This window comes from Hesperophylax consimilis, chromosome 6 (genome assembly GCF_061612785.1).
Source record: "Hesperophylax consimilis isolate HC1 chromosome 6, BYU_Hcon_1.0, whole genome shotgun sequence".
NCBI lineage: Eukaryota > Metazoa > Arthropoda > Insecta > Trichoptera > Limnephilidae > Hesperophylax > Hesperophylax consimilis.
Genome location: NC_142841.1, coordinates 5,785,113 through 5,811,599, shown reverse-complemented (window position 1 = coordinate 5,811,599; position 26,487 = coordinate 5,785,113). Strand labels below are relative to the sequence as shown.

Below are 26,487 nucleotides of genomic sequence, written 5' to 3'. Positions count from 1 at the left end.
CAATTTTTTCAGAATTTGAACAATTCATTAAATTTCAAAGTTGATTTTCAAGTTCTGTGAAGGTTCTATCCAAGTAAAGGCTAAGGCACCAGTTAATAGTACATATACCTATTATTTCATTATTATTTTAATACTATACTTATCAAACAACTTATCAACATGTTAATACTTATCCTAATTTGACTGTCCTAAAATGGAAATCCTCCTAGTTGGGCAGTCAAAACATTTCTTAAATAATGTATAATTTTTTACTAAATAAAAAATAAATAAATAAAAATAAATGAGTTCTGTTATTATTTCAGTTTTGTGAAGTACTTGAATAGAACATTCATAGAACTAGAAATCAACATTGAAATTTGATGAATTTTTCAAATTCCGTGAAACAACCCGTCCTAACAACTGAGACAGCTCTGCTGTTTTTGATAGTCTGTGTAAACCACATAGCACCACAGAGTAATAAATGCAGGATACAATCAGGAATTTAGGCGTCTCGTAGAGGCGGTAAGGACTTGTCATGTAACATGTTAGAACGATCTTACATCGATAACGATGATAGCGATGATAACGATCTTACATCGATAACGATGTAAGAATTTAAAGAATGAATCATATTCACGAATGAATCATGAACATGAATCGTGTCATTATTTTTAACACCTACCCACAAAAAGATCGCTTAAGCATTTGATTGTCATACTTCTAACCGTATGCCTTTCCCATTTAATGTCCATTGAATTTAATGATTCTGGGGTTACCGCCTCTCAATGGTTCACAGGCCAATGCGATATTCCATAAGCATAGGAACTGATAATAAAGTAATATACCCACGCCACTCATTCCACACACAAAGGATAGTAAAATATTTATGTTCATTTTAAAAGCAATTAAATTATTCAACGTGGGACGACGGATATCCTAGAAATGAATCTCATACTTTGCGAAGGTTTAGTAATGCAATACATTGGAGTCATATTGAACCAAAATAGAGATCGGAAAATCAGATACGCTAAAGAATTATTAACTACATATATTATTGGTTAAAAGTTAACATGCAAACAGGCTTCCCGCATTCCGAATTTCTACTGACTTTTTTATGTTTTTCTTGAACACCTTAAGTTTTTATGTTATAAAGTTCCAAAAAAAGTTGTTTTTGAAGATAATATTATTTATACGTTTGTTGAGCCGAAACGGTAATTATATTAAATTCCCCTATAGGAAAAATCGCAAAATATACTACAAAAATTATTAAAACACATTATGTTATTTAACACGTATGGGTATGAAAAATATCACATTGTGTCTTTAAATGCAACCTAGGCATTTGTCGGGAGAATTTTGCTCTATTATTTTATTACATATTTTCATAGTTTTCGCTTAGTTCTTTTAGTTTTTTTTTAAATAAGTGCGCTCCTTCTAACATTTATATTTACATATCTCCCTTTCAAACCATCTTCTTCTTTTTGAACGCGTACTGTGAAGCTTTAATCCATTAAAGCTGTTCCGCTGCCTTATTCGTAATTCGTATTACCTTTTATTAAATAAACAAAGGGTTCGTGGCCATCATCGCTGTTTCAAGGACTGCAATCTGTTGAGACAAGGGAATATATAATCTAGAGGTGACTACTAAGGTAAACGATAAAGCTTCTGTACCTACTTGCAATTTGCGCAGAGTAAACGGGAAAGTTGTGCATATCATGCTACGTTTACATACGCGAGCTGAACAGCCGAATTGAAACTCAACTTATGGGAAAGATAGTTCCTTTCCCGTAATTCGTGGCTCGGTTCGCAAATGTATACGTACCATTAGAGCCTGTGGGCTTTTGTAGTAAGTCCAATTTCTGATATGACATAGGTTACTCTGGTTTCAAAACAGCCACTCTGTACAAGCCTGTTAAGCGAGTATTATTTACAGTAAAGTTTTTCCGTTTAAGAATACTAGATTTTCGAAATAATTTACACCTTATTAATGCCTGGTAAAAATAAACTATTTTATGACTTAGCAGGGGAGTCTGGGTTCATGGGGGTGAGGTTTGTCCGGGTCTTGACTGATAATAATAATAACGATTGGATTATTTGTATAGCGCCGTTTTCGTGAGAAAATCACTTAAAGGGCGTTTAACAACTACAGATGCGTCTGCCTACCAACTGTGTGGTAGGCCAGATTGGGAGAAACTAGTTGAGGGAGACCTTACCAGCAGGACTCTCAGAACATCGCCTTGAACCGCAGTCCGAGGGGTAGATTCATAAATCCGTCACTCCTGGTCACACTGACTCCCAGGTTCTTACCTAAACCTAATACCCTTTTTAATTCCCAAAACCTCCCCCCCTTCCTTTCCTATAAAGACCCTCCACATAGCATCTCCAAAGATGGCATAGGCACTGAGGGGAATTATTTTCCTCAGGGCCTCCTGTGTGGAGCTAATGTAAAAAATATATACTCCTTTTCGTCAGTTTTTGTTAACACCATCTGAAATAATATCACTTTTCTCTCTCCCTTGGTTATAAAAACATTTATCGCATGTGTATCTGGAAAGCAGGAGGCCGGGGGAGATAATTTATGTTGTCATCTACACCTTTTGGGGCGCGATGTATTTTTTACGTGTCTGGCTGAGTGTGGGCCCAGAATCCGTTAGAGATAAGGGCTGCCGTGCGATAAAACCAGAATCACTAAATTTGTGTTACGTGTAATATTATACATAATTACGTTACGTCTTCTCAACACTGATCACATCGTCAGGGATAAGACAAGGGCTGATATTTTTCCTCCCCTATTTTCGAAAACATGGGATAAATATCAAGACACTCCATGTATAATAATCTATGCACACAATGGAAAATGGCCACAACGTGTATTATTTCCCAAAGTTCAACGTCAAGTTGAATAATAAAAATAACAAAACATTACTAAAAGATTTTTAAAAAATGTTTTTTAATTTTTCGCTTTACTGTTAAAGCAGGTGGTCGACTTATGTCGACAATATATAATTAATTAAGTTAATATTTATATTAACAAAATCATTCATGATTTTACGAAATATGGCAAATATCAAGGAACGCATGAAAATATGTGGGTATGACATATAACATAATAATCTAGATTTTGTACATTTTAACCTACCTACCCAAGAAAAGGAAATATATTGATTAATTGTAATAATTTGTATGTTGGAATCTTAAGTAATTTATTTAAAAAGACGAATGAAAAAGTTCATTGACAAGATTTGAAAAGCTTTCACGGACTACTACGTCAACGTGCTCACTGGTTCTACGCACGCAACGCGTGCGTAGCGTCAGTGCGTCAGTTGATTTGACGTTTATGTTTATGTGTTTCACTCAATAGACGCAATTCGTAGCTTTGTCATGTCTTTTTTCTACTTTGATTGCTAATTTGAGAACGATTTACTTAGATAAGTTTTTTCACAAATGACGTAATTTTTTTTGAGTTGCCTCGAAGTAAAATTATAATAATTATTATTGTAATACATAATATTGTGTAGGCATAACACAGTTTTTTTACGAAAAAAACAGAAGGGAGATTTATTTATAAATAATCAACTAATTTCGAACTTATTTTCGCTTTACTTAAAATAAATTGAGAGCAAATTAAACATAATAATTTCTGTTATTAGAGCATGCGTGATGTTAAAAATTCTTACGTATCTTGCATACCTTTCCTTAAAGCAAGGAGAAAATCTATAATAGGTTGTATTTTTGGCATCATTTAAAAATTATGATTTACCAAAGATTAATAAATAAAAAATAATGCGCAGATTATTCACGTTCAATGAAACTTAAATGGCCTGCGCTACACAAATATTTATTACAAGTAGAAATTGATTCTATAGCTTTTTGTCAAATAGCGGGTGCAATAATACCAAACACACCTTCGGCAAAAATTAACATCAAAAGAGAGGCAACCTTTTTTTATCAAAAATAAAGTTAGGACGATTAATGTAGGCATACGAAACTTAACGCAATTTTTTGAAATCTCAACACCTACGAGATATGACAATACATAGTATCAATGCCAGTTCGAGTATTTATTTATTTATTTTCACATATACGGCACAACATGTGCCATTCACATACTAAATTAGAGAGAATAGTACAGCAACATAAGGAATGCAACAATATAAATGTAAGTATAATGGTATAATCAGTAAATAGTATTAAGGTTAAAAGTATGAAAACAAGAGATATAAATAAAATATAAGTAGCAATCTGTAGTATAGTATTAAGTCAAAGTAAGAAATTATATGTAATAATATACAATAAAGTAGTATAAGCAAGAATGGAGTGCTTATAAAATGTCTGAAAGGCATTAAGAGTTTGTAAAAAATAAAATAAAAAAATTTCGAAAGGTTAACTATTAGACAACTATTAACTATTAGAAAATGAAAAGAATAAAATATATACTATTAAAATATGAAAAGGAAACAAAAGTTATAAATTACGTAAATCTACCGGGAGAATCGCGTGTATAATAATAATGTGCGACACTGCTTGACAGTCCGATAAAGTTTTACATAGTACCTATGATGACTATGATATATAATGCACTGATATCAGCTTCTACCTATCGAGTACTAGTAGTTTTTAATCTGAAGTACATAAAAATTATGATGGTAAGGTATTACTGGACAATTTTTGTTTTATGCATCTTTTATATGATAATAGACAATCAGCGTGATCGATGTTGCAATATTCATTGCCTAATCTGTGCAAGCGATGGATTATTGATTATTGCAGCATACACGGAGAAAAAATACTTATATTGAATTTTGCTAATTTATTAAGAATCTCTTCAAATTATTCGTTATCCGGTTAAAAACGAGACTGCAGGCCCTTAACGAATAAATTGGTTTCCTGTTAAGCTTTTAGTAAAATACCAATGAAATGTCACGATGTCGGAACACGTGTCTATAAATTTTTTTTCGTTTAAAAACAATTTCGCTTTTGTCATTATATATTATGAAGTCAAATGCAGGTGCATGAACACGTGTTACGATATATTATGAATTTACTGAGAAAATATCAGGAACGACCTGCAATCCCGATTTGAAGAAATTTTTAATCATTTGCAATATCCATTTTTCTCTCTGTACTCGTCGTTTGATTATCACGACCCTGAGCTGTGTCGAGGTTTGGGCCTAAGCCATTAACGATGACAATACACCCCGCTAACCGTAGCTTAACCGTAGCTTAACCGCAGCTATAACTGCGGAATAACCAACCGCCGGACTGTGCGGTATTTAATATTGCTGTTGGGGGACCTGTTTAATATTATCGCGCTTTACGCCTTGCGCGATAATTTACGCGAAAATGACAAATGATATCTTTATTTTTACATGAAAGGGACAAACAAACCTGCCTCTCTTTTTATGCGGGAATTTAACGCAAGAGAAAGACGAAGCTCGTAAATGAATATGTCACTAAAACCACTCTCAGATTCATAAAAGAAATTGAATTTTTTGCGCGACATTACCATATGGCAGTCCCACTGGTAATATATCTATTTTGGATCTGGGAATATTTTTTATAGTGTTGAGTCAGTTCTTCGAACTCTTAAAACTACACGTTAACTTGTGGAACTTACCACATATCAGAAATGAGGTGCGAAATGTATTATTTATTTTAATTAATGTAAGATTAACGTACATAGCATTATAAGGAACGGTGATTTTATGACTAGAATCTTACAGTTTATCATTTTTATCTTTTTGTTTTTGGAGTTCACTTACTATAGGTTCTACATCATAATTTCGGAACGTTCCAGAGCGTAAAATACTTCCAGTATCGCCGTGATGTAAAACCACCATTTGGAATTGAAATGGCTTTAGCCGTGTTTGATGACCAGATGTGAATAGCCAGGTACTTCCCCACCATCATCTTCCCCATATCCACCCCCTTCCTAATGCCATAGTCTCACTTGCTCCAGACGGTTGGGAGCAGTTGGGACTCTTTGTGCGGTATTCACATTTATTGGAAAAGGGTAGTTTTTTTACCGGATTAAAAATAGATTTTTTTTTGCGTGAAACTGCTTTTAATATCGTTTTGTGGTAATCTTCAAAGTATATGTCAGATCTGTGTAGGTAGATATCGCGCAGTTACTGTTTTTGTTGTTGTTGTTTTTACAACTAATTAATTATCATTTTACGTAACATAGTTGTAAGCAAAACAAATTATTATCAAAACTTTATTGTTTACTTCATTAGCAATATAATTTCACTTACCAACTAAATCATAATTCCTGAAACAAGTGTATAAACAAGCATGATTACGAAAAAATGGGTGCGGTCAAAATCAAGGTCACTAAAAGATTAACTTTTTGACATTCCGGGTGAATAATATGATTTCTTCAGTATTTCAATCCTTTTATACTGTGTACCTTGACTGAAAGTTGACTTTTGTTAATGAGCGGACTACTTACTTTACTTTTTTGACATCTATAGATTTCGAAATATCATTTTGATTCAATAATACACCTACGTTATAGTCAGAGGATAATATATAATTTCGATGGAATAGCGTACACGGGGGTTTGCTCGACGCTCACATTTTAATTATTTCTGATGAACGTTTTACTGAAAGCTTTAATGTTTCTAGAGGCATGCCCACCGATGTAAGTTATTTATATTTACCATTAAAATATGTTATGTAAAACGGTGTGAAAATTGTATCAATCATTTTTCAACTATAAAATAGTGGTAAGCACCAGATTTTATTTTTCTACGAGATGAATTAGTTACTTCCCGAGGGATCTCTTTAGAAACATTTGTAATTTCAGTAATACGTTCATCTGAAATAATTAAAATAATCCTCACGGAAATATCGATTTTCGAGGCCTGCTAGGGACGTCGACCGTAGGTCCGTCCATTGCGAATATTATTTTTACATGACTTCTCCACTCATGTCGTTAAGGTTCCCACTTTATGTTAGATATTTGATAGGGCATATTTAACCGCAAATATGTCCGATACACCAAGGCCGCGCGTCGCATACTTAAGTGCACGGCAGCTTCACTTATGTGGTTAAGATTCAAGCTTTATTTTAGGGTATTTTAAGGGAGATGTTGCTTGTGCCATGATGGAGGACTTAACCAGCCTAGGAATTGAACCTAAATGAAGCTTGTGTGGGAACCCGATGTATTGTGAACTCAGCCATATCCAAAGGAACAATGACTATTTCTATTTGGAAACCCTTAAACTTGGGTGCAATTCATAGGGTTCTTTGGGATAAAATAGGACGTACATAATATATTATTATAAATTCTGTTTAAGGAAATGGTAGATCTTTCAACAGTGGAAAAAATCTTGATAATGCTACATATTTATGACCCGCTATGTATCACTAATGAGAATTTTCATACTATTAAAAACGGTAAAAGCATAACATTATTGGTTATTGTCAGTTATAAAAATATAAATTTTAATACAATGTGACTGATAAAAATATCCTTTTGAACTAGACGCAGTATCCGATTGCGAGTATATTTACCAAAATTTCAGCCTTATCTAAATGATTAACCATCTGGACATACACAGATATCAGAACCTGAGTGCTTTATTTTGTTATCAGTTAATGAAAATATAATTCGTATTTTTTGATCCCAAATATAATAATAAAAATACAGTTTTCCATGATATCCCATCGGGTGTTTTTTTAATAACCTTGCATTTATCTGATTTTTTAAAATGTCCTAAACGCAGATAAACTTTTGATTTGCTTTGAACCCAATCAAAATTTATAAAACAGATTCAGCAATGAAATCAAACTCTTGAACGGTTAGTTTTTAAGCACATCTAGTCGAATTTCACTTTTTTTTTCAGTAATGAATGAAAGTAAAAATTAACCCAGTTCCCGACATCCGATCGAGCTGAAACTTGGCAGATAGACTCGTTATCGACGAAAATGTATTATATTGTAGAAATCACATAAACACACGCGGAAATATAAGCATTTCTCTGAAATCGCGTGACATTGCAGCAGTTATTGGGTGACATGAGTTGTCGATTCCAGTTCCTGGGTAGGAAGGTTCAATTCTTTGTCAAACTGTTTCACTGTTTCGTTGATATATTTCATTGGTATGTTTCATTGGTATGTTTAATTGTTTCATTGGTATGTTTCACTTTTTCGTTGGTATATTTCATTTGTATGTTTCATTGGTATGTTTTATTGTTTCATTGGTATGTTTTATTGTTTCATTGGTATGTTTTAATGTTTCATTGGTATGTTTTAATGTTTCATTGGTATGTTTTAATGTTTCATTGGTATGTTTTAATGTTTCATTGGTATGTTTTATTGTTTCATTGATATGTTTTATTGTCTCATTTTCGTTGGTTTGTTTTATGTGTAGGACGCGGGGAGTTTGGCGACGTGTCGCTGGCCACCTTGTCCGATCCCACAGTGCTACCGGGCGTGGACCACTATTATTTTTTTTTTAAGTTTTAAAATAGATGTAACATAGAAAAAAAACAAGCATTGTCTTTTACGGGTTAATTTTTTTTTTCGTCATTTTTCGGCACATTGTTCAGTACGTAATGACCAGCTTGACAACTATTTTCAGTTCGCAGCTTAATTTTCGTCAAGAACAATGGTGCTTTAAAATATGATTTGAAAATATCGCAGACGGAATAATTCGATTAAAGGATTTTTACAGATATGTGTAAAAAATAACTACAACAAATGTAACCATTTTTAGGTCACACAATTTGTTCCGTATCGAGCAGTTATCAATCATTTAAGCAGATAGTCTATAATAAATTTACTAATTATAATTTTGGAGGTGGGTTTGGGTACTGCCGCCCCGGGAACCATTTATTGGATAACCAACACCACTGCTATTGGTACCCCCAAGTCGTTCGCAACGTTTGGTGATTTTAGCAGGGGTGCCCGGGTTCTTCTCGTGAGGTGTGTTCAGGATGCGATTCTACTTTCTTTCTTTAAAAAGACCCTTCACACCGCATCTGGGCTTCCTGTTGGCGGTTAATATAAAAAAAAACATTCTGCAAGAATTTCTAATATTTTTCATGAAGATTTTTATATAAATAACAAAATTTTTCGAACTTCATGACGTGTGATTACTTTGTTCTTATAAAGGCATCGATTTCTAAATAGACGATTAACTAATCGATTACCACGAACCTACAACGCGTTCATTTGCGTAGTTTACGGTATGTTAAGTATAAATCATGGTTAATTATGGAATTCTTGAAAGATCCATTATACAGGCTGTCACTTCGTTTCCACGTAATGCACTAACTTCTAAGTAATTTACAACAGAACTCGCTCGTGCTCAGTGGTCTCGAAATGCGTTTTATTAGAATCATAGAGTTGAGTAATCCTTCGCTAAGTTTACCTCTAAGGGAGTGGTTATTAACCGGTGTTCTGCGAACTAGTTACAAGATTAGTATCTGTCACACCATACTTACCTACAGCGCACCTACTTATTAGAAACTAAAGACGTAAGAATAACATTTTACAGTTTAACAGCCGTTCACGCTCCTCATTCGTGACGTTTTTTTTTACCTTAACAGTTGTGCATTTTGCAAATGGCCATCTATGGTTCGTCAGTGTTTTTCGGCGTTATTGTAAGATTTATAGAAAACCAACTGTTATAGTTACAGGCATATTATTTTATATTTATAAGGAGATCTAATATATTTTGAGGAAAATAATAAACAAAATATATTATAGGAACAAATAATTTTTCTAAAAATAAAAATATAACGGTAATACAAGAGATTCTGGGTACAAATCCTAGTTGTGACCGTTTTATTGTGTCTTTTTCTGTTTCATGTTTCGTTCAGACTTTTTAGTATTATCTTATTCTTCAATAAAATATATTATTTATTTTTAAATACATCTGTAATGAACTATTTGAATTTTGAATTTGTTTTTCAAATCTTTGGAAATCAACCCACTTCCTGATATTCGATCGAGCTGAAACTCGACAAATAGACTCTTAGAAGAGAAATCACGTATAGACACGCGGACATATAAGCATTTTTCTGAAATTGTACGTTATAGCAGCAGTATATATACGAAATAAATTTTAATCATTAGTCCAGTCAGTGGGGGATAAAAAAGGGCTCCACCTTGCAAAAGGTTAGGTAGTAGCGATTTTCACATATGTTGTTAAGATTGGGACTCTAAAGAAAAAAAAAAGTTTTCGACCTTGGGGGGGTCGAGCTCGATCCGCCATCTTGGATTGAAGGTGCCAAAATTTGTTTTTTTTCAAAATAATTATGAAGTGGTTAATTTTACAACCAAATTGTTTAAAGCACACTTAAAGACAACTAAATTACCTACATTTTTTGTAGAAAGTTTTTTATTGTAAGTCTAATAGGTAACGAGTTACAGCGGTTGAAAGAAGAAAATTTTTACAAAAAATTGTAAAACTCCAGTTTTCTTGAAAAATTTTGTACGAACATATTACACAATATCATTTTAACATATTTCTACGTTACAATATACCTATATAGCATCATCCGTGTACTCGATGACGTTGATTTGTTATAGTGGGATCCTAGTCTACAGCTGATTTGGCAACACTGATTGAGTCCTGGTTACAGGACGTTGCCTGGATGCTCATGTCTGCAGATGTTCTTTTCGATGAAACAATGCCAGTTCAAGTTTCACAAGAACGATTTTTAGCCAATGAAAATAACAAAGTCCGTCTGATTTCGATGCTTACAAAGCAATTTATACAGGATGATTTTACAGTTAAGCAGGCTGAAGAAGATGCTGATGAGTTGATTGTCAATACCTACTGCGATTTCCTTGTGTTCATCATATGACGCTGTTTTCATTATTGGCGAAGACGTTGATCTCCTAGTTCTGCTGACAGCATTAGCACCACCGAAAAGTAGTATATATCTTCGCAAACCCGGGAGAGGCAAAACTTTTGAAAGACTGTGTTCCGCGAATAGTGTGAAATACAAAGAGGCGGCTGAGAATATTCTGTTTCTTCATGCCTTTAGCGGCTGCGATACAACATCGTCCTTCTTCAACCAAGGAAAAACAAAATTTTGTTCGCTTGTGCAAAACGACACAAGACTCAATGCCATGATAGGAATCTTCAAACAACATGATGCAACACCAGAAGACATAGCAGTTGCAAGAACACGCTTTCTTGTTGCTTTGTACGGGGGTGACATGGATAAGGAAACCTTGGAAGAAGTCCGCTACAAACGTTTCGCAAAGTCGACAACAATAAGCAAATTCAATCTTGCCTCTTTGCCACCAACGAACGACGCTGCACGGTACCATGCATTTAGAACGTACCATCAAGTCCAAAAATGGTATGGAATCCAAAAAAATCCAGAAACTGGGGCTGGAAACGTGACACCAACGGGCTTGTTCCAGTAAGAATGACAAAGAAACCAGCACCCGAGACTTTATTAAAATTTATTTCATGCAATTGTAAAAAAGGATGCGGCGTTGCATGTAGCTGCACGAAAGCTGGATTGAAGTGTTCTATTGTATGTGGGTGCTGTAATGGTCATGCTGAAACTCGCTAGAGGTTCACATCGATGTCGAGGACGAAGAAGAAGAGATTTTGTCAATGAAAGCCCAGAATCTCAGTATCACAGGCAATGAGTTAGATGATGACATTGGCGACGAAGACTGTTATTAAGTAACATAATTTATAGTAACATAATTCATACTAATGTAACATAATTTCGAAATCTACCATCGCTGGTATATCTGTGGAGTAGACCTACTGGAGATACCACAATAAAAAAATGCGCCATGTTCTATACCTCATGGTGGTGTGGAAATGAGTTTACAAAATTATTATAATTATGTAATGAATAACCCGAAAAAATTACAAAGTTGGGAATTTCATCATTTTTTAGAAAAATATTCACATTTCCGTCACTGTAACTCGTTACCTATTAGACTTACAAAAAAATACCATAATACAAAATTTATCAAGAAAACTGGAGTTTTACAATTTTTTTTCAAAATTTTCTTCTTTCAACCGCTGTAACTCGTTACCTATTAGACTTACAAAAAAAAAATTTCTACAAAAAATGTAGATAATTTAGTTGTTTTTAAGTTTGCCTTAAACAATTTGGTTGTAAAATCAACCACTTCATAATTATTTTGAAAAAATCAAATTTTGGCACCTTCAATCTAAGATGGCGGATCGAGCTCGTCCCCCCCAAGGTCGAAAACTTTTTTTTTTTCCTTAGAGTTCCAATCTTAACAACATATATCAAAATCGCTACTACCTAACCTTTTGCAAGGTAAAACTCCCCACTGACTGGACTACATATTCAATCAGGCTCGTTTTCATGCACCGGTGATCAATGCTGCTAGTGTCTGAGAGCAAGCTCCATTAAAATACCTGTAGAACAGGCTCAGCAGGCCCACATTGCGTCTGTGCATTAGAGATAGCAATCGGTCTGTTAACAATGAACTATCTAGAAGAATCTAGGAGGTTTATTTACTTCAGATTTGTATAGGTTTAGCAGCTGGTGACTATTGAAGAATCTGCTAGACCTATACAAGACGCCCAGTTTCTTGGAAGCCAGATTTACTCGGGCTTCTATAGAGCCCCGATACTTGAGCCAGTCTGATATACTCACTCAGCAGTTCAATGGAGTCTTTATTGGGGAAGGTGCTCCCATCAAATTGTACCATAGAAATAGACAGTCATTAATCTTTGTTGAAATCAGACACGCGTGGGTTTTGAGATGTTGAAGCTGACCGGGTTGGCCTTACCCCAGGCACAAACCTTCTCGAGGTGGTGGTCAATTTTTCGTCACAAAACTTCCCGACCGGAGTGGAAAGGGGCTTATCAAAAATATAACCCCCGTAAACGATGCTGCCGTCAGCATAGCAATGAATTGGTGCACATTCAACGAGATGATTATAATATAAACGATATGAAACTGGATCACGAGTGGTACTTGTGATCGGCGTCTTATTGGAAAAAAAACGTCACGAGTGAGACTCGTGAACGGCTGCAATGTGTCAACAGTAATTAAAATGCGTGGCTGTAAAAGTGATAAAAACTTAAAGTTGAGGATAGGTGTATCAAGTTTTTGACCTGACTACGATAGAACTCCAATAACTGCCAAAAAGTGGATATTTAACGTCAGAACCAGATATTTTGGATCAGGCTTACCCGTCTTGCGAGGGGGGTTCTTAAACTTGACCTAATGTTACCGAAATCTGCAACAATAGGCTGAAAAAATAGTTGAAAGTCAAACAATGTCGCAAATGCTAAAATTTACCCATTATTCCGATGACATCGCCATGTTTATATAAATACACTAGCTGACGTACCCGGGGTTGCTCGACTTTTCTCTACTTTCAATAACCAGAAGATATTCTCTAAATGATAGTGCAAACCCTATCAAACTCCGTTGCATAGTTTAGAAGAACTAAACGCACAAACAGACAGGATAACAACAGATAGTGATTTTGTTTTGTACTATTTAGAGATACTGCATTACTATCATTATTCTTTTACGCAAACCCAGTGTAGGTATGCAAACCCAGTGTAGTTACAACTACAAATATATATTAAATATATTATTATCACGTATTTTAATTTTATATGTAATACAGCTAACTAGTGATTCAGATTATTAATGTTTTTTTTTTCCACTTCAAAAGATAACAACGGTATGTTTATATTTCCAGTATATGCGTCACGGTTGTGGTGCTAAACGTTCACTTCCGGTCACCCCAGACCCACACCATGGCGCCATGGGTGCGGCGCGTCTTCATCCACATCCTGCCCAGGATGCTGGTCATGAGGAGGCCTCACTACCAGTTCCACAGAAGAGCGTGAGTAGCAAGTCCACAACCCCCATTTCCACAAAAATTAAAAAAATATATATATCAAATTTAACAAAGATTTCTTTAATTTCCACAAAATTATAATTTATATATCATACGAAATAGATAAAAGGCAATTAACCTTTCTCAAATTTGTTCACATAAGCTCGGAAAAATAAAATTGTTGAATTTTTAGGCGTAACGTTAGCAACAGAAACTTTTCAAATGTTTTGTCGAAATCTGAACAACAAAAACATTCCCTCTCCGAAGCCACTATTTGCATGATATCGTCGTTATCATCAGTTATTGATGTAGGTAGTTGGTAAATAGGTACTTGCTTTTTATTGTGCAATTATTCCTGCCTTTTTAATTATTCGCGATTTTCCAGACCGAAAAGTTTAAAGTTGGAATTTTTCAAAGAAAAGTTTTATTTTCTTTTAATTTCATAGTTTAAAAGGGGAACTAAAGGGAGTTTGCCTCCCGAAGCAGCATGCTGTTTTGTTTTTTTAAACTTTTTATTTTTTTTATTAGCAACCCTCTTTATTATTATCTTACAACTTGATATTAATTTTATGAAATTGAATTCGAGTCTGAAGATATGGCCAATTCTCGCCGCACTTCGAATGTATCGGTTTTTGTCAATTTCATTATTTTTTATTCGGAAGTATTGTAAATTCAAAAACAGTTTATAGTGTTCGAATATATTCAGACATATTCCATTTATTTAGATTTTATTGCACTGCGGAAATACTCCAATCTTCTGACAGAATATGGCCTACACCTGAAGAGTTAAGACTTTTTTTTTGATATTATGTTGAATACTATTATTTATCTTCTTAGATGTCAAGAGCGTCAGAATCAGAAGATTGTTCTGAACAAGAGTCTAACAAATCAACCCAACTATTCATTTAAATTTGGTTTGAAGTTAACTTATTCTATCAAGTAGTAAAAATCATTCAATATCAATATTTTTCGTCACATTACATGATTGTATGTACATTCTCCGCATAACATCAAATAGGGAAATAACACGAAATCATAATTGAATTCAACAAAAATATTAATGGGATAAACTAGATCTCAGTGTGACGAGATTGGAATGGTAAGATCGATGTAATCGTAGATTCTTCTTGAGAACAAAGGATTTTTATAAGTCTTTATCAAAAAAGATTTCCTTGGTAGGTACTGGAGCCTGAAAACCATTATAAAAATTATTTCGGGCACATTTATGTCAAATGGGATTGAATATTTATAACTAAACTGAACAGGAACTCAATTAAACAAACTTAAGCCAAGTTTACGATCCAAGTTTCTAAACTTGGATAATACTCATAATCTGTCTACAGTTTTGATTATGATCACGAAACCTGCCAACAGGGATTAGAGAGTACCAAGAGTACATCAATCTCACAAAAATCAATTTTAAAAACTTCATGAACTGGGAGAGAAAGGATTAAAGTAGACTGATTGCTGTAGAAGTGAGATTCCTGAGGCGTATGTGTGGTAAATCCATGTATGATCGTGAGAGAAATATAAGCGTAATAAGTAAGATCAAGAAAGAGACGTAAGATGGTTTGGGCATGTAGAATGAAGAAAGGAGTGTAAGGATGATGAAAATGTGAATGGTAGCAGAAATCGGGGACGTCCGAGGAAGACATGGCACGACCAAGTGATTCAGATTGAGTCGGGCCATGTCAAGATTCAGAATGATAGAAGAGTGTGTATGAATGTGAATGAGACAAGGAGTGTGTGCCAAGACCGAGTTGTTTTGCGGTCCGTCATCTCTGCCTACTCCTGCGGAGAAACAGCGTGATGGTTAGTAGGTTAAATTGATATAAATTTCCCACCTATACAGCTCTTATCAACTCTTGTGTTTCTTTCCAGGATAACATCGTCTCGTCAGCATGTCCTGGTGAGGACGTGCAATGGCCTGGAACTGCGAGCCCCTCCTCCTTGTATGGCGGCGTCCACCCTCAGCAGGTATTTATGCTTCTTACAAGGGGAACTGAAGTTTTCTGGACTTAGGAAACGTGCACTGAGGATGGAAAGGAAGTTACAGCCTAATCAGTTGGCATTCACTTGATCACTTGATCACTTCAATGATTTTTTTTACATTAGCTTCTCACAGCAAGCCCCGAGAAAAAAAATTCTCAGGGCCTATATCATCTTTAAGGACACTGTGTGGCGGGACTTTTTAGGGAAAGGAAAGAGCGGAAGTAATGGGAAGGAAAAGGTATGAGGGATGGGTAGGAATCTCATCTCAGAGTCAATGTGTCCACCATCTACCTCTCCCACTGCAACGCAAAGCGGTGGGTCGATAAAGTCCGTCTTGAGAATTCAAAAGGTATCCCTCAACCAGTCTCTCCCGAACCGACTCAGTTGGTGGGCAAACGCCGCCGCCAAGACTTAGATAAACTGAACCCCATGAACCCGGTATCCCTGCTAGATCACCAAACGTAGCAAACTACTTGGGTGACCTATCGCAGGGGTGTTGATTATCCAATAAATGGTTCCTGCGGCGGCAATACTCACACCCGCCTCGAAAATTACATCAGGGATCTAGTGATAACTTAAGTATGGTAATTTTAATATAGGGTATATCGAAAAACAATATCTTTAAAAACATTACTATATCGAATGCCTTTTTGATTTATTTTTCGCCTAAGCGACGTGTTCGTTTACACGAACATGGCTTTGTTGTTGTCACACACGCCAAAGTTAGTGATAGCCGTTTTACTGCCGACGCTGTAGCACTATAGTGTTTCGGAATGTACGGTTTTTTAATTTTTTTATTTTTATTTAAAACAATATGTATAAAACTTTTTTATTTAACAAAATAGGTAGACCAACAAAGCTGTCACATGCCAGCTTGTCTGCAGAATCCACCGAATCAAAATATCTTAAGTCTATGTCTATAACAATGTATGATTATGTGTACATGAGTAAGTCTTATTTCTAAGTAGGTACATTTCACAGATTTTATTTTATTGCAGACATTCGCAAAATATATTTCTAACGAGTAATTGTAAATACATAATATATCTAATGCACCTCACTAAAAAGAAAGAGTTTGGGAATTTACATGGTGTTCACAGGTACATGGATTGATCATTTATTAACCACAGCTTTATGATTTTAGGGCAGTGTCTCTCATTATTCACAATTTGTAAGTTTTTATTTAGTTTGTTGAAGATCACAGGTACCAAGTATTCAAGAGTACGGCATCCAAATCTTGTGTTGTGCCCGTGTACCAGTGGTTTTTTGTACAAGCTTTCTCCCGCATTGTCCATAATAGTAATATACCAGAGGAGACCTTTTATTGGAAGTAGGCTCTCTGCACCGTACAGTATTTTAAGATTCTTTCTTTGTTTATAAATGTTTGGTGTGACTATTTTTTTTATTATTGCAGTTTGCAAATTTTAAGTTTAAGACAGTTAATTTACGGTTAATAAAATCAACAATAAATTGTGAACGAATTTACTACGATCAGAATCAGAAAAATAAACTTTAAATGTTATTCACACGTAGTTGGAAAATTCGTGGATATCAACGACGTCAGAATTTGTACGTTAAAACATGTGTTTGGTTCAGTTCTATAGCTTTTTTTTATATGCCAATTCCCACAGAAGGCCCCAAGAGAAATATTTTCCTTATTGAGAATATTTTGTGGAGGTTTGTTGTCACCTCTAGAAATATTATGAATAATTTATATAATTTGCGTGGTTATTTTGTTCCACCTATGCTGTCGGTGGTAGATTTTTTTTATCTATTGCTTAAATGAAAAAAAAACGTGTTCGGTATCTTCAATTATAGAACATAAAATGGTTTTTTTGTGTCTTCTATTCAATGGCTGTTACAGTTGTCAGATCTATACGGGTTCTCTTCAACCTTGTGCCTCACAACAACTTCCAACAGGAAGGACAAGGCACCACGACTAGTTTCGATTCTTTCGTGGTACCACAAAATAGGTTAAGGCTTTCGAACAGGCCAACGTATGACACGCGACACTGGTGTATTGGATAGACCTGCGGTTGAATTTGGCCAATTTGGATTTTGGTTTTGCAAATATATTATTTACTTACTTACATGATTCCATATAATTGAGCTAGGATTCACTCACCAAACACAAGAGCCTTGTCTCTTTATTGTGAGGAAAAGCTATTATTATTTACCTTGATAACACTGTATAATATGTATAATTGTATATTTATTGTAAAAACATACAAATATTAAATAAAAAATAAAAAAATTAAAAAAAATCTTTAAAATAAAGTGGGAATCTTAACGACATAAGAGACGAGTTCGTGTAAAAATAATATTCAGCGCGCGGCCAGGCGTAATGGATGGACCTACGGTCGATATTCTTCCAGCAGGCCTAGAAAATCGATGTGAACGAGTGTTTATTTTAATTATTTCTGATGAACGTATTACTAAAATATCAAATGTCTCCAGAGGAATCCCTTGGGAAGTTACTAATTTATAGTTAAAAAACGTTTTATAAAATTTTCAAAACGTTTTACATAAAAAACTTTTGAGGTAAAGTCCTCTTTTTGTTAATTTTAAATATAAATAACTTATATCCGGATGGATCGCTCTAGAAAAAAATATGATTTTATTAACACGTTCATCAGAAATAATTAAAATGAGAGCGTCTAGCAAACTCCCATTAAAAGAGTCCGTTATGTCGCCTTAAGTCTATCGAGTTTAATTTATCAATTTGATCATGCCAGACCCTGACCTGCTACAGACGAGCGCGTATTGAGTAGCTATATTATTTATATAATAAAAACTTATCGATTAATTACGTGTTAGATAAGAAGTTATTGCTATCACATATTATTTCTATACCACTTTTACGAGGTCTTCACCTAAATTGACAAAATCAATGATGATGAACTATTTTTAAATGTTTTTACAAATATACAACAGGTACTGATTAAAAATAATATGACTTGGATGATTCCAGATAACTCTTATCGGACAATGATAATATTTTCTTTTACATAGACATATTGGTTTTGTTCAATATCTTACTAATCATCTTGTATGTTATTTTTTTATTATTTAAATATAATTTTTAATTAGATCTTTTTAATTTCACTGTTGTGTATGAATGAAGTGGAATCTTGGAAGTGGAAATTAATTCACTTCCCAACTTCCGATCAAGCTGAAACTTGGCAGATATACTCGTTGTCGACGATAATGCAATCATGCAAAAACACAAAAGTTCATCTTCAAACTTAAATACTTATTAGTTTTTTTAACAAATGTCGATTTTGGAGTGAAAATAATTCTCAATTTTGCATTTTGCAAAACCAGTAAACACGATCGAAATCTGACGTAGTACACGTGACGTCATAAGTACCTCTGTTTGTTAACAGAAAGGTCAATCCCACTCGGTATGAAGTGAATTTAAATAGTTAGTAAAATTTTCGAAAATCAAGAATTCTTTTGAAATAATTTGTATACCGTAGTGGTAACCCGTGTGCGAGTATAAGTGGCGCAATTTTGTACAAAAACGTCCGCATTCTAAGGCATGCGACCGACCGACAGAGGTGTAGTTCTACGATCGTATCAGAACCCGCTGACCAATCACAGGACGTTTAGTCTCTTATGGTTTTGATCGTTTTTAATGACCATTTAATTAATTCTACATTTAAACATATACATATATGATAAAACTTACATATTATTCAGAATTAGCATGTATTCATCTACATGAAGTTGTGTTTATCATTGAAGTTTCATAATGCAAAATATTATCATTGTTATTGAAAAAAATTATCATTTTCATAACCATACTGACGTAATGAGCGGAAATTACTTTTTTATTCAATTTATTTAAAACTTTTTATTTTTAAATTAATTTATAGCATTTCGGTAATCACTAAAAACTTAAATTTTTGTTTTATATTTGCCATGATAATTTGATTTTCCACGTGAATATTGCCCTGATATTGCAGATCAAAACCTCGGAAGAATAAATTTACATTATACATTCATATGTAGCACATGTATATTAGAAAAAATAATATAACATCACTCTTCTAAGATATCTGCATCCAGAATTAAAAGAAAAATATTTATCTATTTGCTTTGTAACCAGATCTGATTTCTCTCTCCCTCTCCCATTTACTTCATCCTCACATTATTTCCAAAAAAAGTTTTTCAACGGTCAAATAAATGATTTAACGTATTTAAATAGCAACATCTGCAAATTTTCTACGTACACTCAATGAATCAATTGTGAAATGTGTTTTATGATTTTATTTTTAATCGACTCAATATTGTTTATATGGAATGCACAAAATGGAAACCACACAGTTAACGCAAAATCTAGATTGTTTCGAACATATGCGAATTATGGTTATTTTATAATGAAAATGTTTGTGAAATTTTTTGTATTTCTTATTGTGATACCAAGCATTTCAGCTGTATTACTCGTATTTGTGACTTGATTAATGTGACATTTATGTTGTTACTTACTATCGAGAATCACACCAAGTCTTGCAGGTCGGAACTAGTTAAAATTTGGTTTTCGTTTAACAGATATTGATGTATAATTTTGTTGTAATTTCTTGAGAATATGATATTAAAAATGGCATTATAAAGGTTTGCTAAATACTAACACGCTCAACAATAAACATCTCATATTTATTTTACTAACATCAACAATGTTATTAAATATTGTTCCCCAACTACTTTCATAGTACCTTAAGTACCTATCTTGTACTCATTATTATTTATTGAACAACTATAAATGAATGTACAACAACTATCAACGACAAATAGTGTTATACCTGCCCATACTTGTCCGTACATGGCCTATTATGCTATGTAATATACACTCATTATATTTATAATGTACACCTGGTCAGCTTATCTTAAAGATTATATATAAATATGAAAATGAATATATTAAATGTAGCGTCATCTCTTTTTCTCGAAAGAAAAACACAATATTATATCCATACTTAATTAAGAACAATATTTTAAACAGGGTAAATGTAATAAGAGATCTTGGAGTTCTATTAGACAGTAAGCTTATGTTTCAATCTCACGTCGAGCATATCACGTCAAAGGCTTTGAAAATGTTGGGATTTATACTTAGGGTAAGTTCAGTTTTCAAAAATCCACAAACTTTTAAGATTCTTTACATCTCTTACGTCAGAAGCCACCTGGAGTACGCTTCGACAGTGTGGAACCCTCATTGTTCTACTTATAAAGCACATCTAGAAAGAGTTCAGAAAAAGTTTATCAAATATGTCTCCTATCGCGTACGAAATGATGAATACTATGTCCCTATAAACCTTAAATCTCTTGAACAACGCCGTGATATCAGAGACCTATTGATGCTCTATAAGATACTTCATAACCATATTGATAGCCCATACTTACTACAAAATATTCATTTCAAATGTCCAAAAAGAGTTACTCGATCTTTGGATACGTTTTATATACCTAAAAGCAATACAAACTACCTTGAAAATGTATTTATAAGAAGAAGCTGTAGCACATTTAATAGATTATGCCCAAACATCGATGTGTTTAACACGAACCTAGCTAAATTCACAGCATCCGTAAAAAAGTGATACTGCATCTTATTTAACCAAAAAACTTAATAGTTCATTGATTTTTTTTTTAAATATTTCAATTGATTAATACATTTTTGATAATTGATGTACTTTATCAAAATTGTTTGTATTAGGTATGTTGTTATGTATTTTTCTGTTATGGTTTGTTTTGTCGTTATTTTATTGGTCAATGACATAACTACTCTGATCACTGTCAAATATGCATGTATAAAGACTGTTTATAACGCTAATAAATAAAATAAAATAAAAAAATAAAATAAAATAAAAAAATAAAATAAAAAAATAAAATGTATATGAAAGCCTTCGTGGCGTGAATAAATAAATAAAAATAATTGGTTGTTCTGAAAATAGATAGCTTCGCTATCAAAGTCATCCTGTATTTTGAAACAATCATTTAGTTTTTTTTTGTTATTTGTTTTTGGGGTGTAATGCAGGATGATGGATGATGGATGGACACTGTAACGTTGTCCGAAACTTTGGCTAAAGAAGGAGTTATCGCAACACGGCATAACACCCCAAAAACAAATAACAAAAATACTTTTGGCTGTGAAAATCTTAATTATGTGTTGTTTTCATTTATTTTTTTAATTTTCGGTAAATCGACAGTTTACATTTATTTCAGTTTGTACATAAGTATTATGTAGCCAAAATAAAACCAATTATGGATTTCTCCATTGTGACCTCTACTGAGACAGTATTATAAGGAATAAGTAAATTAAATTTTTAAGAAAGGAATATGAATGAAAAAATGTAACCAAAAACAAAACATTTATAGCCATGAAGAGAGTTTGTTGATATAAATCAAATCATAATAGAAATATAAACAATAGAGACATAACATTATTCACAAACCATCAGAGAAATATTCTCTTATGAACTTCTTGTATTTGGTAAGTTCGCAAATGAAAATATCCACCTTGGATAATGCGCTATTGTTATTAATTCATAGTCTGTTCAGGCGAGAATTCTGCTTAGAGTTCTTTTTGCATTGATTCACCCTGAACAGGACAGAAGAGCGTGTTGAACGCGCAGGTATTTTGAATTGAATCTTATTTAGCAACTCTGGGCATTGAATATTATTGTTAACTACTTTACCCAGGAATTTAATAATACATATAAATTTCAACTATCATAAAACAGGATGTGACAAGTGTGGTACTCGAAAAGCACCTAAAAAAATTGTACATACTTATTTAAAAAAAATAATAATAATCATACTATCTCTGTGACGCAGTGAACGCGTCATTCAAAATCTATTTCAATTCTTAAATTGATTATCGTTAGCATTTTTATCAATATAGTGACGAAAAAATTGGCTACAAATGTTCAAGAATGCCACTTTCTTGACGGCTGGCGTTTTCGATCCATCATCATCCATTAACAACTGCTTCATAAATCAGTTGTTCCAATCGATACCAAATTAGTCTGAGACAATCGAATAATCTCAATATAAATCTTCACTGACCGTGGGGATTACAATCTAATATGTATCATAAATTTCCCAGTAATTTTTTTGTGATGATCTCAAAAAATTGTTTTTTTAACAAAAGTTGTACAAAAAATTCATGTCACCCACGAGCACGTGATTTTATCTTCGGCATGTTTTTTGGTTTTCAGGTGTGAGAACAAGTGTGGTCAAGCAGATAAGTCACTCGGCTCTGAATCCGGAGGATTTTAATAAATTAGCAAAACTATTTTTCTTCGTGTACATCAAATAAATTTGTTTGTTTCGAACAAAATACATCGAGGTATAAAGTTCGTATTGGCGAACTATACCTATTAATATAGTTTTGTCCGATAGGTTTATTTAGGGAAATTCCGCAGAAGATTACTGCAGTTGCCGCAAGTTTTCCTCTGTCTAAGTTTCCACAGTTTGCAAGGGTTGATGAACAAAGTTCTCTTCAAGGACTGTTGTTTTTTTATTAAGTGAAAACTTTGGAATCGTTGTGAAATCGTTAACCGGAAATAAAAGTAATATTATCGTATAAAATGCAGACATCTTGATCAATTTAATGCATTATAAAACTATATCTATATCTTATTTTAAATCTCTCATTTGAGCTTATTTTTCCGTTATTTTGTAGTAGTTTTTCTTTGATTTTAAGTTATTATTATTTGTTTTGTTTTTATTTTATTTTTACTTTTTGTATAAGGCCATGAATATTTTTCAGTCGAGTTCCTTATTGATATGACTTCACGCATATTCTTTCCAGGGAGCTAGACCCGAGCGTGCTGGGCAGCTCTTGCCGTATCCACGGCTCTCCGCCAGTGCCACCCCCGCCCATCGGTGCTGAAGTGGGTGGCGGCGGCGGACCCGGATTGTGTGCGCGTCTGCAGCACTGGCACCACTGCCCCGAGCTGCACAAGGCCATCGACGGGGTCCGGTACATCGCGGACCAGACCAAAAAGGAGGAGGAATCTACCAGGGTGGGTTTACTTCGTCGATCAACTGAACTTATTTTTCTTCATAAATTTGTGCCGCTGTTGAACGAAATACTACTTGGATCCTTTCACAATAAGTATTAACTGCATACGGTTTATATGGTGGTCAGACCAAGAATAACTAAGCAGAAGCTGAGGCTTATTATGATTGACTATGCACTGATGGCATGGATCAAACCAATGAGAGGGGGATCAGGCTAGGTCCCTTCAAACATACTTTTGATGCTGCGCTTTCTTTGTTTTCTAGGCTTAAAATAAGCATTATAATTATTATTATTTCATTATTTCGAATTAACTTTTCATTATGAAGTTCGTTATCATCCCTTTTTTAAAGTTCGTGTTTATAAAATGAATTGATCGATCGACTTCTTTATCATTTCCAGGTGAAAGAAGACTGGAAGTACGTGGCCATGGTGCTGGACAGACTGTTCCTCTGGATCTTCACCCTGGCGGTGGTGGTGGGAACCGCGGGCATTATCCTCCAGGCACCCACTCTCTACGACGACCGAGCTCCTATAGACGTGCGGTTGTCCGAGATTGCTTCTGCCACGGCAAAACCCCGCGCGCCGCCCCCGCGCTAGGACCAAACCACCTCATCACAAGTGCTTAAATACCCCTGGAGAATGGACTTAAAGTCCACTATCCATTTCGTACCAAAAATGTACTGCAGTTGTCTGTACTCACGCGTACGTAGAAGGTTAATCATATCTGTTAGAACATCTCGCAATTATAATCGGTGTTATACCTAAATTATGTGTGAATAATTTAACTAGTTTCACTTCTGTGGCCAAGCCCACCTGATAACAGTTCTTCTATAACTGGAACGAGGATTCAATATCAGATTCACCGGAAAGCTTATTCTTATCTGACAGAACATCTCGCAATTTCTATCGGTGTTGTAGGTTACGCTAGATTTGATGTTCAACAAACCTTAGAGAACGGACCGAATATCAGATTCGCGTCAAGGTTAATCATATCTTACCAAACATTTCGCTGTTGTAAGTACAAAGATACGCGTGATTTGATAACATTTCTTCAATGTCGTTGGAAGATGGATCTAAATTCAGATTCATGTCAAAGTCAACCGTATCTGATTTCACAATTATCGGTGTTGTAAGTTATGTGTGCTTTAACATGTTACTGCTAAGACCAAACCGACCTGGTAACAGTTGGTCAAGGATTCTGAAATCATTTCTGACAGGACATCCTGCAATTTTCAACAAATAAATATTGGTTACGATTAACATGTTAACTGTCAGGTATGAAATAATATTATTAAAACACATACTCCAAGCAAATTGTTAAATATTCATCAAACAATTTAATTCACACATGTTTCTCTGGATCTATTTCTTAGGCATCTTGTGCCATGCTGATGTTAAAGTCTATAATAAATATTATCTGACATACACACCAAATTTATAAAAGAGCTTCCATCTTTGAAGACCAAAGGTCGTTTAAAATATTTTCTATTTGTTATTCTGCTTTTGGTTTTTTATCCTAAGTCATTAAATAAAAATTATGTAAAAAAAATTGTCGCAACCGAGACAAACTTTCTCAAAACAAACAAACTTTCCCCTAAAAATAGACTTAGTAAAATAGCTGAGTTAAAGAAACAAAGTCATCTATAAAATCACCTTGAAAAGAACAAAAATACTTCTATTGATTTCTTAATTTCATAGATACATAAATACAAATCTTGAATGTGGAAATCAACCCACTTTCTCAGTCTAATAAAAAAGTTATTTTTTAAGTAGTTACTAAAAGATTTTTTTTTACCGGTTGATTTTTTATTATTAATACAATTTGTTAACGTATTGTACAATTGTTACAAGTCCTGCTAACATGGTATCATAACATAACAAAGCTATGGTGTTATCCTATTATCTCTGAAGGTGTTGAGATGTGATAATTCTTCCAGCATTTACGGGTTAAACCCGTAATGTTCATTGATTTATACACATAATAATAAATATATTATAGTAACCCAATGATGTAATTATGACTTTTAGAAGAAAAAAAATTAATTTGGTATATTCATATTAATACACGAAGGTGAATTGATTAGTTAAAGTAAAATACTTTTACAAATTATTGCAGCAAATGCTGTAAATATGATTATTTTAAAATTATTGTACAAATGTACATAGTAAGCACTAATAAACCAAAACCATCTCAATCCAGGCCAGGATACTGAATCAAGTTGGCCCGCTATTTACGTAAGATCCTCCTATATATGTTATCGAAGAAAGAAATATCTATGTGGCTTGAAATTATAATTAATATGAAATATTACTTTGTTTTAAGCCACTTTTTAATATCAATTTTACAAATAGTCTTGTTTCTGTTATAAATAACCTTAATCAGGACCGTAATAATATAAAATAACATAAATACTTAAAAATAGGAACAGACACAGTTTTTTTTAGAAGGGAACAGAAGCGTGGTAGGTAGAGGGGTGGGAGTAGGGTAGGGATTACACGGAATTACAGATTTGGCTTTTGGACAGTTCTTTTTGCTTATTAAAACAAATAATGGTTCTCTCTCTCTCTCTCTCTCTTCTTATTGTTAACTCTTTATTCTCTGGTCAATTTCTCCTTATTTGGTCACATTTTGGCCAATTTGCGAACGCCCTCGAGATCACACTGGCCAA

At 33.9% G+C, this 26,487-nt stretch overlaps 1 protein-coding gene across 1 annotated transcript in view; it reads left to right on the top strand.

The window, feature by feature from the left end:
* LOC149422889 (acetylcholine receptor subunit alpha-like) overlaps positions 1 to 25,884 on the top strand; it is a 460,793-nt gene extending 434,909 nt beyond the window's left edge. Inside the window, exons 10-16 of the mRNA XM_089632334.1 lie at positions 13,660 to 13,806; positions 15,682 to 15,777; positions 16,980 to 17,003; positions 20,813 to 20,835; positions 23,546 to 23,567; positions 23,606 to 23,819; positions 24,218 to 25,884. Of these exons, the coding sequence (XP_089488460.1) occupies positions 13,660 to 13,806; positions 15,682 to 15,777; positions 16,980 to 17,003; positions 20,813 to 20,835; positions 23,546 to 23,567; positions 23,606 to 23,819; positions 24,218 to 24,415 (724 nt within the window). The 3' untranslated portion in view covers positions 24,416 to 25,884. The remainder of the gene's footprint in view (positions 1 to 13,659; positions 13,807 to 15,681; positions 15,778 to 16,979; positions 17,004 to 20,812; positions 20,836 to 23,545; positions 23,568 to 23,605; positions 23,820 to 24,217) is intronic.
* The last annotated feature ends 603 nt before the right edge of the window (positions 25,885 to 26,487 follow it).